General features: G+C 34.6%; 1 protein-coding gene across 1 annotated transcript in view; it reads right to left on the bottom strand.

Moving 5' to 3' along the window:
- The window catches only part of PARP8 (poly(ADP-ribose) polymerase family member 8), a 267,441-nt gene that overhangs the window by 155,745 nt on the left and 96,684 nt on the right, over nucleotides 1-15,012 (bottom strand). The window contains exons 3-5 of the mRNA XM_063454027.1: nucleotides 10,149-10,186; nucleotides 6,300-6,386; nucleotides 1,239-1,309 (exon numbers count right to left, since the gene is read on the bottom strand). Of these exons, the coding sequence (XP_063310097.1) occupies nucleotides 1,239-1,309; nucleotides 6,300-6,386; nucleotides 10,149-10,186 (196 nt within the window). The remainder of the gene's footprint in view (nucleotides 1-1,238; nucleotides 1,310-6,299; nucleotides 6,387-10,148; nucleotides 10,187-15,012) is intronic.

Raw genomic sequence — 15,012 nt, 5'->3', positions numbered from 1 at the left:
GGGCAACAGTGATCTACTAGATTCATAAGAGCAGTTGTTTGGAAATATAAAAACAAAAATATTACATATTTACTTAGATACATAAATCATAAGTGTAAATCATGAGTGCCCTCTATGGTTATAAAAGCTCTTCAGGCGTATGTGACATCTGACGCACTTCAGATTACATGCTAACTCTTAGTATGTTGTTGATTACTGAGTCACAGTTTTAACAATCCGATTAGCTGTTTACTCAAGAATTCATAAACCTCCTACACTACTAGGTTGTTAAGTACTATGTTATATTCTAACATCTTTATGAAAGTCTAACCATACCACACTGAGTAATACAAATTGCATTTTTCTTTATCTTTTATCAAGCAAAATCAACATTGAAATACAATAAAACATTATTTAATGACTTAATATAACTTAGTTATCATTAGTTATCATGAAAAGGGACAACATCTTGTTATCCAGAAAGTGTGTGAAACCAAACCAGGAAAAAAGTGAAATGTTATCTATACTATACAAAAGCAAAATTTTTGTTCTTGGACATTAGTATGGTGGAAATGTTCAATGATTAAAGCATATATATATTTAAGGAATACTATAATAGCCACAACCACTACAGCATTGTGTAGCAGTTTTGGTGTCTATAGCCTATGCCTGCAGGCTGTTTAATGTAAATACTGCCTTTTCAGAAAAAATTGAGAAAATGCATTGTTTATATTGCAGCCTAGGAGCACCTCTAGTGGCTGTCAGTCAGATGGCCACTAGAGGTACTTCCTATCTCAGTGCTGCACAGTGTGCAGAGCATGGAGACACTGAACATTCACAGTAGAGATGCATTGATTCAGTGCACCTCTATAAGACTGCCACAGTGCAGCATCTTTTTTAGCACATGCGCAATAGCCACCCACAGATTTCCTATAGGAAAGTATTAGATTGGCTGAGATAGTGATGATCTCAGCCATGGAGGTGGGACCAGCCATGGCGAGATAAAGGAGAAAAGGTAAGTAAAATCACCTTTTCAATGCAATCAGAGGGGGAAAGGCGGTCACTTTAACACTTAGTTTAATGCTGCAGTGTTAGGAATATAAAATAAATTCCATCAACTAGAAAGTATTGATACATTTACACTAATTACTTACTAACAACAGGCTGCATATTGAACACCTACTGACAGTCATTTGGTATAGATTTTCATAACGTTTTAAATACAAATACAAATAATACAATACAATAGAGAACATTACCTCTCCATTTTCTTTCTGTAGTTTAGATTTTATGGATAAACAATTGGTGACATCATTCGATTTTCTTAACTCTGAAAAGAAGGTTTTCACAATGTTTAGATCTTTATTACATTTTCTAACATAATGTTCCACATTTTCCTTTCAAATCTTTATTAAGCTGATTATATTCCTAATTGTAATAGCATTCTTACCTTTTCACGATTGTGTGGCCACAGTAAAAAAATTACTTAAACATTTTTCTAGCCAAATTATTTTTCAAAATATTAAAACAGCGCATTGTTCTAGATAAAAATTCCGTCAATAGCTACTTTATCTACTTTAGTTGGACTGGATTTTTATAAAATTAGAATTCTTAACTCTTGAAATAAAAGAGTTTAATAATAGACATCATGGTTCACCGATATACATATGTGTGTATTTCTAGCATTAAACAAGGCTCTCTTTGTCTTATTTGTGCCATAGCATTTATGTATGTGAACATTTCACAATGGGTTGTACACATGAAAATAGCAACTTTCTATTCTCAACGTATTTCTTATATTTCTCACATTGCAATTTTGTGTTAGGCACTATCATAGAATTGTAGGGCAATACAGATCATTAGTAAGATTGCACAAATATTGGTTAAAATATTCAAGCATGATAATAATGTTTGGGATGACCACAAACGACCTTTCAAAGAAATGTATGCACATTATTTAGGTTTATTAGGTGTATAATGAGAATGGCAAGGAATTAACATATTTTTCTCCAGACTTCGATTCTGGGAGCTGTGCCTAGCAAGCAAATACATTGGATATTAATGTTTTTACATGTAAACGTGCCCATTACATTATTGTTCCAGTCGATCTCAGATATCTAAGTGCTAACTGGAAACAACCATAAACATATTATTAACTCCCAACTGTTGGAAGGTTTGTTAGTTTAGAGAAAAGCCTAGAAGCAGATGTAAATATAATGTAAATATATAAAAAAATAAAATAAAATAAAGAGAACATGTCACCTGTTGGATATAAACTCTGTATTTTTAAGAAAATGTAAAAAAGCACACATTGTAGAACCTAATTTAAAATGTAGACAATTTATCTCAACTTGCAAATGAACAAGTTGGTGGAAGTATTGCTCTCTGAGCTGTTATCCTTTACATGTAAAGTTTGACTTTATTGCTGCTTCCTTGTTCAATATTTGCACACACATAACAATTAATGTTCAGTCGCATTGCAAGGCTTCATTTTAATTTGGTAAAGGGAAAAGAAGTAGTGCACACTCCCACTTACAATCCAAAGTGCCTCCATACTAGGGCAGACAAAACCCAGCAAATCAGCTACAAAAAAAAAAAAAGGACTGGGAAATAAAAGTGTTTTTCAGGCAGATTTATCGGAATAATCCATGCAATGTTACAACTGCAAACAGAGCCTCTCTCCAGTTTTGTAAAAAGTGCAGTTTGGAGCTGAACTGTTGCATGGACTATTCCACTAAACCTGCCTGAAAAACACCTTTATGTGCCCAGTCTGTTTTCTTTTTTTTTTTTATAAATTTGGAACTCAATAGCAGATTTAGTTCAAAAAGAGACACTGTCTGTTTAAGAACCAAGATTCAATTTAATATCATCTTTTGAAGAAGAAAATAGATTCCTAGCATTTGTGACAGTCAATGTTGGTTTGACTTTGTATGAAAAATGACTCTCTAAACAATCTTGTTAAAAAGTGTAGTGTTTCTACAAGACAGCAGACAATGGTATGGAGATTGGGCCAAACAGAGGAACAATTGGAATTACACGGTTTGTAGTATTGCAGTATCCAGTCCAGGTCAGGTTTGGAGAGATCAGACAGATGATAGACAGGAAGAGTTTTGACTTTGAGCTCACAGGCTTCATAGTATTGCATGACAAACAATAGTTTAGCAATACAAAGTTATTTTAAATTAGAGAATAGACATTGATTGCATGGAGGCGTGGCTTTCCACCAAATACAGAATAATTGAAGTGATCATGGGAATGAGTCTAAGGTAAGTAATGGCACTCACAAGAGCAGTGGATGACATCCACATTTGCACGCACATGTACGTTAATTTTCTATGGTCTTCTATACAAGAAAATAAGAGCTCATGTGAGTCAAAAGTTTAGTGGTGTGTGCACTCACTTCATTTTCACAGGTGACTAAAATAGGACTTCTGACCCTCAATTTTCAGCAATAAAGTAATAAACCAACCATGTATTTAATTTATTTGACAAAGATATGACTAGTGTCAACACTTTTTTAATATACATTTTATTTAGGCTAATTCAGTGGTAGGCAACCTTCGACAACTTTCCAGATGGTATTGACTGCCATCTCTTCTGTTGTGTTGCCTGCAGTATGGCTGGGTTGCCTACCCATGCTCTAAATAAATTGATTTAAATGATGGTTGATAAAAAGCTAAACAATACTTAGTCTGGCATAGATGTTGCTAGGCGTCATGAAAATGTATTTGCATCCTTCCTGATTTCACCTATTTTTGCATGTTTATTACTTAGAATGGTGTTGGATGTTGATGTAAAATGTAGTATAAGAGCCAGAGAAAACACAATATAGGGGGAGTTCACATAAAGGAAGCTCTGCCACAGCTTATATTGAACCAGTCATAGCGCACACAAGTTAACTTTAAATAATTAGTATTTCATGAAGATAGAATGTTTATGAAATACTCACATTCAAAAGATATAAAAAGTAGGGGCTAATTTGTATCAGTATTTTTACTTAATTTTACAAATGGTGGACTTGTTTTGAAACTTTTATCAAGTTTGTCATTTTCTCCAGTCTTCACCAGTGATGGCTGTTTTTTTGTGCATGCCCAAGAGTACAGAACTGATGTTGGCTCCTGGAAGCTGAAGCACCAAAAGCTGAAGATGATTAGATGTAGGAAGACGGTGGCACCCATCAGGAACAGGTTCAGGTAAGTAGAATCTACCTTTAACTGCCCTCCATGGTGATTGGACCTGCAGTGGTGTTGTCACTGTCAGGTGTCTTTGCAAATTATGCAAAGACCCCAGATGGTGACAGAGCCACTTTAAGTGGCCTCAGGCACTTTTTGAAACCTTTCCAATGAGATGATCAAGACCACCATGAGTGTTATTTTGGAATTTCACTTTTTTAGATAAGAGCACTTTGTAAGTTTTATTTTAACCTGGTTGGATCTATGATGTATTTGTTATTATAGAAGATCTTAACAACAGTTACAGTGAAAAACACTAAAATGTAAGCAACAACTACTAAAACATGTGGCTACTGACAACAGCTAGACAGTTCTCCTTATTTACTACAAAAGCAGCAGTAAGACAAAATGCTGCTTTATTGCCCTAATGACACAATTCACAACTTTGATACTGATGGACAAGACATAAAAATGGCCATACGCCAAGAACTGAAGAGTTTGCATCAGATGGCAAGGTCAGTCTACAGAAACGGTACAACTCGTATTTCTCAGTCAGATTATGACCTTTTACTGTTTTACTTGGCTATAACTAAACAATATTCTGTACATGTATTGAATTCCGACAAAAGGAACAATAGCTTATTCCTGAGACCTTATTCCATTTCTTATGTCACACAATATGCACCTCAAACTGTGTTACTGACATTTGTTGTGGCTGTCAGTAAAATTGTGAAATAAGATATCTAAGTAAATATTTGGGGATTTATTCATTAAAAACATTGACGTAATAAAAGGTCACAGAAAATAACAGATGGAACATTATGTTAAAGTATAATATTCTCCAATGCAGATCTATTTACAACTTTGGCTATTGGACTTAACATTTTGCAACTCTATTGTCATAACAATACAACTAAGTTTTTCATAGACATTAAACCCATACATAGTAAGAATATTATGAGCTCTCTGAATGTTCTAAACAACAATTTATCTATTTCAGTCTGACCTGTGTCAGTCTACTCACTTACTAAAGCCAAGCAAAGAACCTTGGTTTTGACCATTCAACTTTCCTCCAGTGCCATTGTCACATGGCCAAACCCTCATATTTACATCTATTCTATGATTTTTTCATAGATATTCCAATGCTCATAGACATCAAATAATCCCACTATGGATCCACCACTACCACCTTCTGTCCCACTACCATCACCGATGCTGACATTGCCATATGCCACGGCTTCTGCCATAACTTTCATTTGGAATACATGACTTTCTCACTGCAAGCCATCTTCACCAATCCTCTGGCTCACTTTTATAGTTTTTTTATTTTATCCACATGCTAGCAATCTGTCATGACTTGGGCCCATGGGTTTGTCATCCCAGTACTGAAATGAGTTTCTTGTTAGCAGCTAGTTGATAGAAGGAAAACCTCTTAGTGTGCATTGCAGAGATTGGGGATCAGTGTGCTTGTAGTTGTTGAGTATGCACTTCTGGTTCAATGTTAGTGTTTGCTAGGGTTAGAGTAGGCATGTATGTGAGAAAGTGCAGGAGAGTGAGCGTTTGTAGATAACAGAGATGGGGTATTTATGTTTTAGCTGTGAAAAAGTTATGCAGGCCTAGTAGTAGGTAGACAGCAAATCAAGTCTTGTTTATATCACACTCATATTAGAGGCTGAGGAAAGATTGTACTTTCCACTCCAAATTGGGTAGTAGTAAGAAGACTCCACTGTGTAAGTCGAGGAGGTAGTGTGTATTTAGGTGTCAGATTGTGAGTGTGTATAGTTGTACATGTGAGAGTTATGAACCATGTTAAATCTGACATATACATTTGATATTTTAATGATGAGCAAATACACGAGTCAATCATAAAATAAACTTGTTGAGCAGGGATTATGTTGCAGGTTTTATAAAAGAAGGGGAAAACCATCATCAAATGTATAAATCAACAGCTAATCTAATAATTCCACCAAGATAATGCTACATTTTGACCATTAAATTAAAATATTAAATATAGATTCCTTAGTTCTCTAGTATACTACATGCATGCTATCAAATATTGATAGAAATATTAGAGTTTACTAAATATAAGATTATATTTTTTTGTCAGAAAAACATGTATCTCTATATCTATTATACTCTCAGCATTACCTGTAATTCTGTGAAAAATAACAGGAATTGGTTCTGTTGTCACTAGCACATCTTCATCATTTTCTGAGCTTGAAACATAAGTGTTATCTGTAGAAGGAAACAAATGAAAATCATTTAAGTGAGAGATTTTTGAAAGACCTTTTTTTTGTACGGTATAATATGAAATAATATAATATGGAATACATTTTGCTGCATTTCAAATTCTAATAAGTTCTCTCTTCCATGGCAAATATATGTAAAGATTATTTTGTAACATAGACAAATATTATTGTGTCAGATAAGATAAGAATCGAATGGTACATCTAGTCTAGGGAAGGTGATGTTGAAGGACAAAATTTATGCTAATGGATGAATTCATTTTTTTCATGTGGTGACAGTCCATGAAAAAGCTTAATATATGGGAATAAAGCCTTCCTTAATGCCTCAACACTATAGATCCATTTAGTATAGGGCATTTCCTAACAAAAAAGTGGCAATTAAAAAAATACAAGTCCTTAGAATGTACTCCAGAAGGGTTTAAAATTTGTGGACTTGTGGATGGAAAACATTTCCAATTCTTCTGAATTGATGCGGTTCAAATTTTCTAAATTTTTATTTCTGAAGAATTCCAGTGGAAAATCTGACAATCTGATTTGAAAATGGCGGTGGAAGCCTAAAATTAAGAGCAAAAGTACGTATAGGGTCCCTTTAAAAAAAAAAAAAAAAAAATGAAACTGTCAAATAGTTAATTAGTGATTCTAAGTTAGTGTTAATTTTGTGACTTCTAGACTTGTGCACAACATAAAAACATTTTGGTTTCTTCAAACTGCTATTTTGAAAAAAATAATCAATAGTTCTATTACAAATTCTTACATTTAAAATTACATTGAATTGCTTGCAATACCAACAAATATTTTTTATGACCAAAATTAATCTTCAAGCGTATTGAAAATTCTAGTCAAGGCCTAAATGAGGTCACAGATGCCAATACTATATTATACAAATATACAAGACTAGTTTGGGATTATAGAGGACTGGGTAAAATAACAACCAAGCTGGGTCAAAACCAAAATCAATCACTAGAAGTTAGGTTACACTATACATTGTTAGAAACCATGAAAGGGTAACTAACCATGGGTGAGGTGGGTTTAAATAGACCACACGTCTGACATCATCATCTTGTCTCAACTGTCTGCACCAAAATTTAAAAAATGACACTATAGGACATGAGGACAATATGGAACAAGGCATTCTACAGTATTGCTATATCTTGTGTGGTACAGGCTGCCATAGTGTAAGTATCATAACACCTAAAAAAGGCATAACTCCCAAAATTATTTAATAAACCTCATCATTACTACTCCTTTTGCTAGAATTCCCAGTTCATACGACAGCTGAGTGGAGCAGAAGGAGCAAGTAATATTAAATAGCTGCAAATAATGTTGGACAACTATAACATGACTAGCAACATGGTTTAGCAAGATAAAAAAAAATATTGTAAGATAAGAATACATTTTAATTTATATCCTATGATATGTCCTGATATCTGAGATCATATAACTAACCTATAACATGAGACTACAATGTGTGGGCCTAATGCAAATGTCTACAAAGGAACAGTGCAACTTTCTAACCAACATTTTCATCAACACAAAAAACATTAAAAAATATGGATTTGTTATACAAAGGCTTCATAGTGGAAGGTCCATCCTTGAATTCAGTAGGTGATCCAAAGGTGGAACCACAATGTTTCAAATTTGAAGGTATAAAGCCTTTTGAGTGTCTTGAGGTCCAAATAGAAAACAAAAGCAAGTTTTCCTCTTTGCATCCATAAAGAGATTGGAATTTTCTATGATAGGAACCAAGGTAGTAGTCGAATGTCTTCCACCGTTGTTATAAATCAAATAATGTTTATTAAAAGCAAGGTCCTCCATGATGGGTGAAACCAATTCCAGTAAAAACAGGACGCAAAATTGACTAGGTGTCCCAAGAAAATTGTGTCTGTGACTAAAGGGGCAGAAGTGAACAAATCTTATGTGTCCCAAAAGAGCTTAAAGGACCACTATAGGGTCAGGAACATAGTGTTAAAACCACCATCTAGCCCCCCTGGCCCCCTCATGCCTCCATAAATAGAGCAAAATCTTACTGTATTCAAGCCTGAAGCTGTAGATCTGCATGCTGTTTTCCTCAGAAAAACAAGCTGTCTGCTGACATCATCAGAAGTGGTAGCCTGATCCAATCACAATGCTTCCCCATAGGATTGGCTGAGACTGACAAAGAGGCAGATCAGGGGCAGAGCCAGCATGATTCAAACACAGCCCTGGCCAATCAGCATCTCTTCAAAGAGATGAATTGAATCAACGAATCTCTATGAGGGAAGTTCAGTGTCTGCATGCAGAGGGTGGAGATACTGAATGTTTGGATGCATTTTAGGCAGCCATGACCCAGGAAGGATCTCTATTCTCTAACAGCCATCTGAGGAGTGGCCAGTGAAGTTATCACTAGGCTGTAATGTAAACACTGCATTTTCTCTGAAAAGACAGTGTTTACAGCAAAAAGCCTGAAGGTAACAAATTCAATAAACTGTAGTTGTTCTGGTGACTATAGTGTCCCTTTAAGGTTATAGATTTTTCCCATTGTGGACTAAACAAAATAATGTAGCTTAGAGGTACAGAACGGGTAAGATCAAGAACATAATTTCAACTCTGAATAAATTAAGTGTGGTGGTGGGTTTTATTACGACATGTCCTATTTGCACTGCTATGCAAAAATAAAATCAATGATGTGTATACGGACTCCTGGTTCTTGAAGGATTAAAGTGGATCTGCAAATTACAAAACATTTATCACTTTTCTCATGGTTAAAAAAAGTACCAGTATTTTCTATTTCTTGCCAATCCATGTATTTAACCACAGCAGGACCGAGTACAGTGTCATGTTAGATGAAATGTCCGTAGCGTAATAACTTCATTTCCCTTTTGATAATGATATGTATCAGTAGTTAGATAGAGATGTCAAAGGATTAACTTAATTTGGCATGTGATGCTCTGCTGAGTTCTTTGTCCCAAGAGGCTCAGTTGTATAGATGGGAGCATGATTGTATAAACAGTCTTACTGCAGAGTATTTTGCTACTTGGCAATGTTTTGCAAACAAAGGTCCCTCATAGGAGTCAAATGTTTTAATTATACATGTGTTATTAACTTAATACACACCGGAGAACTAGTTTTATCTGCAATACACCATTAGTGAATTGTTACATTTGACCATACAGGACATTTGCAGATAATTTTGTTATTTAATGAGCAGATATTGCCAACAGCTTTACATATCTAGAGGGGATGATAAAAATATTTATTCTCTTGTCTATGCACTCAGTATAAATAAGGGATTCTGTCTGCTGCTATAACTAGAGTCTGACAGAGAAACACTGAAGCTATAGTCCAATTATGGCTTGGTTTCTACATTTGACAAGCCATGTATTTAGATGATGACTACTTTGTTATGTGAAATTGAAGGATAAACTCGATATATATACCTATATACATAAACACAAATGTAATAGTTATTTATACCTTTATACATTAAGACACATATAATCGTTATATATACCTATATACATTGACACATACATATATGATTAGACTATAATCACTGATATATAAAAGCATTGCGGCAAATAGTAGGAAACATAATGCCATATATTATGTAAGTGAAATCAAACAGGTTAATTCCCAAGAAACAGTTTAATTATAAAACTATGCAAAGAAAACAATAGGGTACATTTTGGACATTACAGCTTGCAATCAGGCCACACAAAACTGATAAAAAGGCATATTTCATTTTAAAATGCAAAATCAAAGCAGATCATACCTGGGTAATCTTCAGAGACATGTACAGAATAGGCCACACTGTAAAACAAAAAAGACAGCTACGCTGTTTAAAGGTTCTCGACATTTCAATATTCCACTACACATTATGGTATATTTTGGGATTGGTCTCATACTCCAACAGTAGAATTGCTGATATCAATGCACTGATTGATGTGGCTATCCAAAAGTTTGTGAACTCATATAACACTTTGCTAGATGGACTGTCATAATAAATCTTATCTCAGGACGTTCTGCACACTCTGTTTTGTTCCACGTATGCTGCTAATAGAGGGTTATATACAGAGAATATACTGTATATGAATATGTTGATAAATTAAAGTGCAGAAGTGGATACATATAAATAATAGCATTAAAAAAAAAACTGCATGTCTCAGTACAGATATGAATAAATATAAGTAATATAATTTAGAACACAAAATATGTGCCTTGGTATATTAAAGTATATAGATATAAGCATTTACAATATGTGATTTTTCTATATATCATTTGTTCTTCTATTTGTCTGTCTGTCTACAACTATCTACCGATCTGTTGTATTGGGATAATAATACCATCAAGGATCAAAAGATTTTAACAACATTTTACATTTATTGAAAATCTCACATCAACAGATGGAAGGAAAGGGAAATATATATAAATGTCATATTAGCGACTGTTAATAGTAACAGAAACAATTTGAATTTTGACACAAAATAAGCATATAGAATTTTATAATGCTGTACAATAAAATAAAAAAGGTCATTCTTTATTGTAGGGGTCTGCTGCATCAACGGGGGAAACATGATGCTATCCAGGCTTAGGTCCTCTGAGGAATCTGTGTAGTCCTTGAGGTCGGCGGCCATCTTAGGCCCATGGGCGCCTTGAGCCTGACAGAGCAAATTGCCTATAGTGTTTCCTGGCTTGTGTTTGTCTGGCTTTTATTTTTTTGTTTTCCATCCCATGGTGCTTATGGATCCATTGGGTGTGCTCATGGCTAGGTAACTCGCCGATAACCACTGTTTTAGTTGGTATAGAAGCAGAGCCCATCGAGTGTACGTCTGTTCAGGTACACTGTCAGGCCCAACCCCCACTCTACAATTTATATATTATGTTATTTAACAATCTTTGTGCCTAGCCTATGTGACGTCCAAGCTTCTGTTAAGAAAACCAAAGTTTTTATCCCATACAAGATTAAAGGAATACTATAAGCACCAAACCATTATAGCTTAGTGACACTTAGTTTTGGTGTATAGGTCATGAGCTTTTAGTCTCAGTGTTAAATTCACTGCCATTTAGGAGTTAAATAACTTTTGTTTCTGTCTGCAGTTCTAGCCAGACCTCCCCATTCTGTGACTCACAGAGCCTCCATGAAACGTTTTATTTTCATTATGTACTTATCTACTGCTCTGTTATATACAGGAGGCTGTTGCGGGCTAAAGCAAGCTTTTAACAGGGTGGGATATATGACATTCTAATTAAACACATGGTGAAATAGAGGAAGCTAAATAAATTCAAGATATTTTTTATGAAGTGTGCAGGTCGGCAGTGTGAGTCTCAGTCAGAGGAGGTTATTACTAGAGCTGTAAAAACAAAGTGAATTAACTCTTAAACAGCAGAAAACTGAGCAGTGAGACTACCGGGGTTACAAACCAAAAAACACTTAATTGTTTTAGTGCTTAGTGTGCCCCTTTAAAGAAGCAGCACTGTAACTTTAATTTCAAATATAATAATTTTTTAAAACCTTACACTGACTTCAGAAATTACATTTTGGAGGATTTCAGGAAGTTAGAGGCATTAGAGATCAGGATCTCTTTCTAATCGTGTACACCTTTCCTCAAAAAAACTAAAATACTATAACTATGAAAATGCAGTGTGCAGGACTTTCATTCTTTATTGTCCATTGTTACATCTTCATATTTTTGACTGTTCTATCTAAAATTGCTTTATCCTACATCTACGTCTACGATGTGTTTTATTGCTTTCTATGTTTGCAAAGATTGCAAAGATTTGAATTTAGATCTTTTCTACTTCAGTGTGTTTGAAGCATAGTGTTCTCTTGTAAAACAAATGTGTGGGCTGCCTAGTTTAAATCATCCGAAATATGTTTCGAATGAGTTTAAAGATGTCAAATAATCGTAAAATATATCAGTTAAAGGGATGTTGCCAGTGCCCAAGATGATAGAAAGCATGTCATGTGATAGGAAAATTATGCAAAATAATTATCATTGTATTTTTTTCAATCCCAGAACCATAGTTAATATGGAAAACTAAAAAATACAATTACATCTAAGCTTACTCCTGTTGTGTCCTACTGCAAAGAAGAAGTTGTGAGACAACTAAAGAAATCTGAACTTTTCTCAATAATCAATTCAGTTCAAGGGCTATGAGATGCGCACCAATAATGTTATACAATTTCCCCTACAATAGGGTTAGAATACACCCCGTCCTCCCCCAAACCTCCAAGCAGTTAGGCATAAAATAGTAGCACTTATTGATAAACTCCAAAGTAAACAAAAAATATAGCAGAGTAGGAGATAGCACCACCACACTAAGAGGAGGGCCACTATTTACTCATAGACAGGTTAAAACAAATACAAATGTATAAAAAACATGTGCCAACTGTTAATAATATTTCATTAGTAGCTGAAAAGCCAAAGACTAATCTTCTGAGCAAAATGAAGGAAACACCCCTTGACAGAGCAGATCGGAAAAACAGTACATACACTCATTAAGGGTGGATTCACTAAGGAGCTCAATAAAGAAAAAACTGTAATGCAACTTAATCTTTTCACAATATTGTACCGTTATTCCACTAGTAAAATCAGTTTAACTCTAGGGCTCCCTATAAATCAGAATCTACAGAAGAAATAAAGTTGCAACTGCAGATGATACATTATGTTACGCTCATACACAGGTAAATCAACAGTAAGTAAAATAGAACCGCATGACTTGTAACATGATCAAGAAACTATTTTGAATTGCAATTGCAGTGGAATTTAACTTCTGATATTGAGAACCAATCTGATACCAACAAACCATTTTCAAATATTAAAAAAGAACACACCCAACAGAGTTAAATCGAAAAACATATCATAAATGTCATTTGCACCAAATAGGCATGCAAGTGAAGAAATTATGATCAAAATTGGACAGTAGTCATTCAGTTAATGTATAAACTATACCACAGTGCATCTTTGTGGGAAAGCACACCCACAAAAGACTCACCACCATGTTAACTACATACAAAGATAACTAATGTTGGATGATCTTATTAATGTCCCATTGGAAGAACAAGCCTTCTGGATGCCTGGTCATTAACTTGAAAATCCCAAAGACTTCCTGTTTAAGAAGCTGGATTTTGCAAATCACTACCTCTTTGAGTTCTACTAAATTTTTCAATAGTATATAAATATATACACAAATATAACATAATATTAAACCAACCAAGCAATATATACTTTGCTGGTAGTTATAGTGTTGTGGGTATTTTAATAGTTTCCACAGAAACATTCCAAGTAGTCTCCTATAAATGCACTGTATTACCAACAATATAGTGGTATAGCCATAAAAAAATATATACATATAAAATAGTGCAATACAGTTTAGAACCAATAGATCTAAAAGATATGTGTATGTCCCAACATATTAAGGATGCCTCCCTCGAAGCATGGGGACCTAGGGTCCTCTGCCCATCCAGATTCCTCTCACCATCCTTGCACTTTTTTTAATTGTCGATTGTTGAATGTGGTGTTTAATTGTTGTCCCTGAAAAAGCCCAATACAGGCGGAAATGCATACGACTATTTTATTGTTTATTTATATTTTATTGATTTTAATGAATATATTTTTTGCAATACATCACTGTAGTCTATATTCAACAAATGACAATTAAAAAAGCACCAGGACGGTGAGAGATATTCAGACAGGCAGTGGACACTAACCCTCCCATCCTTTTGGGGAGATACCCTTAATAAGCTGTGAAACACACATTTTCCAATAGCCTAAATTGAGAACCAACCTCGGTGTGTGTCGCTATGAGTGAGAATATTTATTTATGAGAGATTAAGCACAATTATTTTAAATTATTTCTCTGATTCTCTCATTGACAGTCTTCTAAGTCTTACTTAGTTTTACAGAATAGACATGCAATCCGGTAGGCCACATGGTTAGTACAACACTTACTACATCTTTTAACCTGATATTCTTGATATGTGACCACAGATTCAAACTGCTGACATTTTAAGAACATACTGACAACATTGACACCAATGACCACATCTGTACATAACCTTACAGTGAAGCTATGTAAGATATTTTTCACTTAAATCTTGTGAATAACTGAAGGAAACAATGGAACCGTGTAAGAATTTCTCACTTCTCATATCTTGTGAGCAACAGAGAGAAATCCTGGAAACTGGTTCTTTTTATGTGGGCACAAAACTGATGCCATTTTAAATAACAAACAATCATAGAAAGGATTGAAGCTTAAAGCATATAAATCATATAATCTATTTTATTTGTTCAGAATAGTTACTATAATCTGTACAAAAGTAAAATACCACTGTTTCATGATCTCCAATATCCCCACTTTAATTTCTGTTAGTATCCTCCTCACCTATGTTAAAGAGAAAATTCTGGACACCATAACAACTTCATCAGAATTAACTTGTTGTGGTATGAGTAGATCCTGGGCACAGACTTCATGGGTTTGAAAAGTTACAATGTCACACAATGGTACACAATAGCTCTGTCCCTGAGCTTAGTTTCTTCATCAATGGCTTCAAATAGGAAGCCTTGGACTGGGCCCTACTGATACACTGAGACTATCAGTTGATGCTCTGAGCCTATTAGTAGCTCCCCATTCAC

The sequence above is a fragment of the Pelobates fuscus genome, chromosome 5 (genome assembly GCF_036172605.1).
Source record: "Pelobates fuscus isolate aPelFus1 chromosome 5, aPelFus1.pri, whole genome shotgun sequence".
Classification (NCBI taxonomy): domain Eukaryota; kingdom Metazoa; phylum Chordata; class Amphibia; order Anura; family Pelobatidae; genus Pelobates; species Pelobates fuscus.
This window is presented reverse-complemented; position numbering and strand designations above follow the sequence as displayed.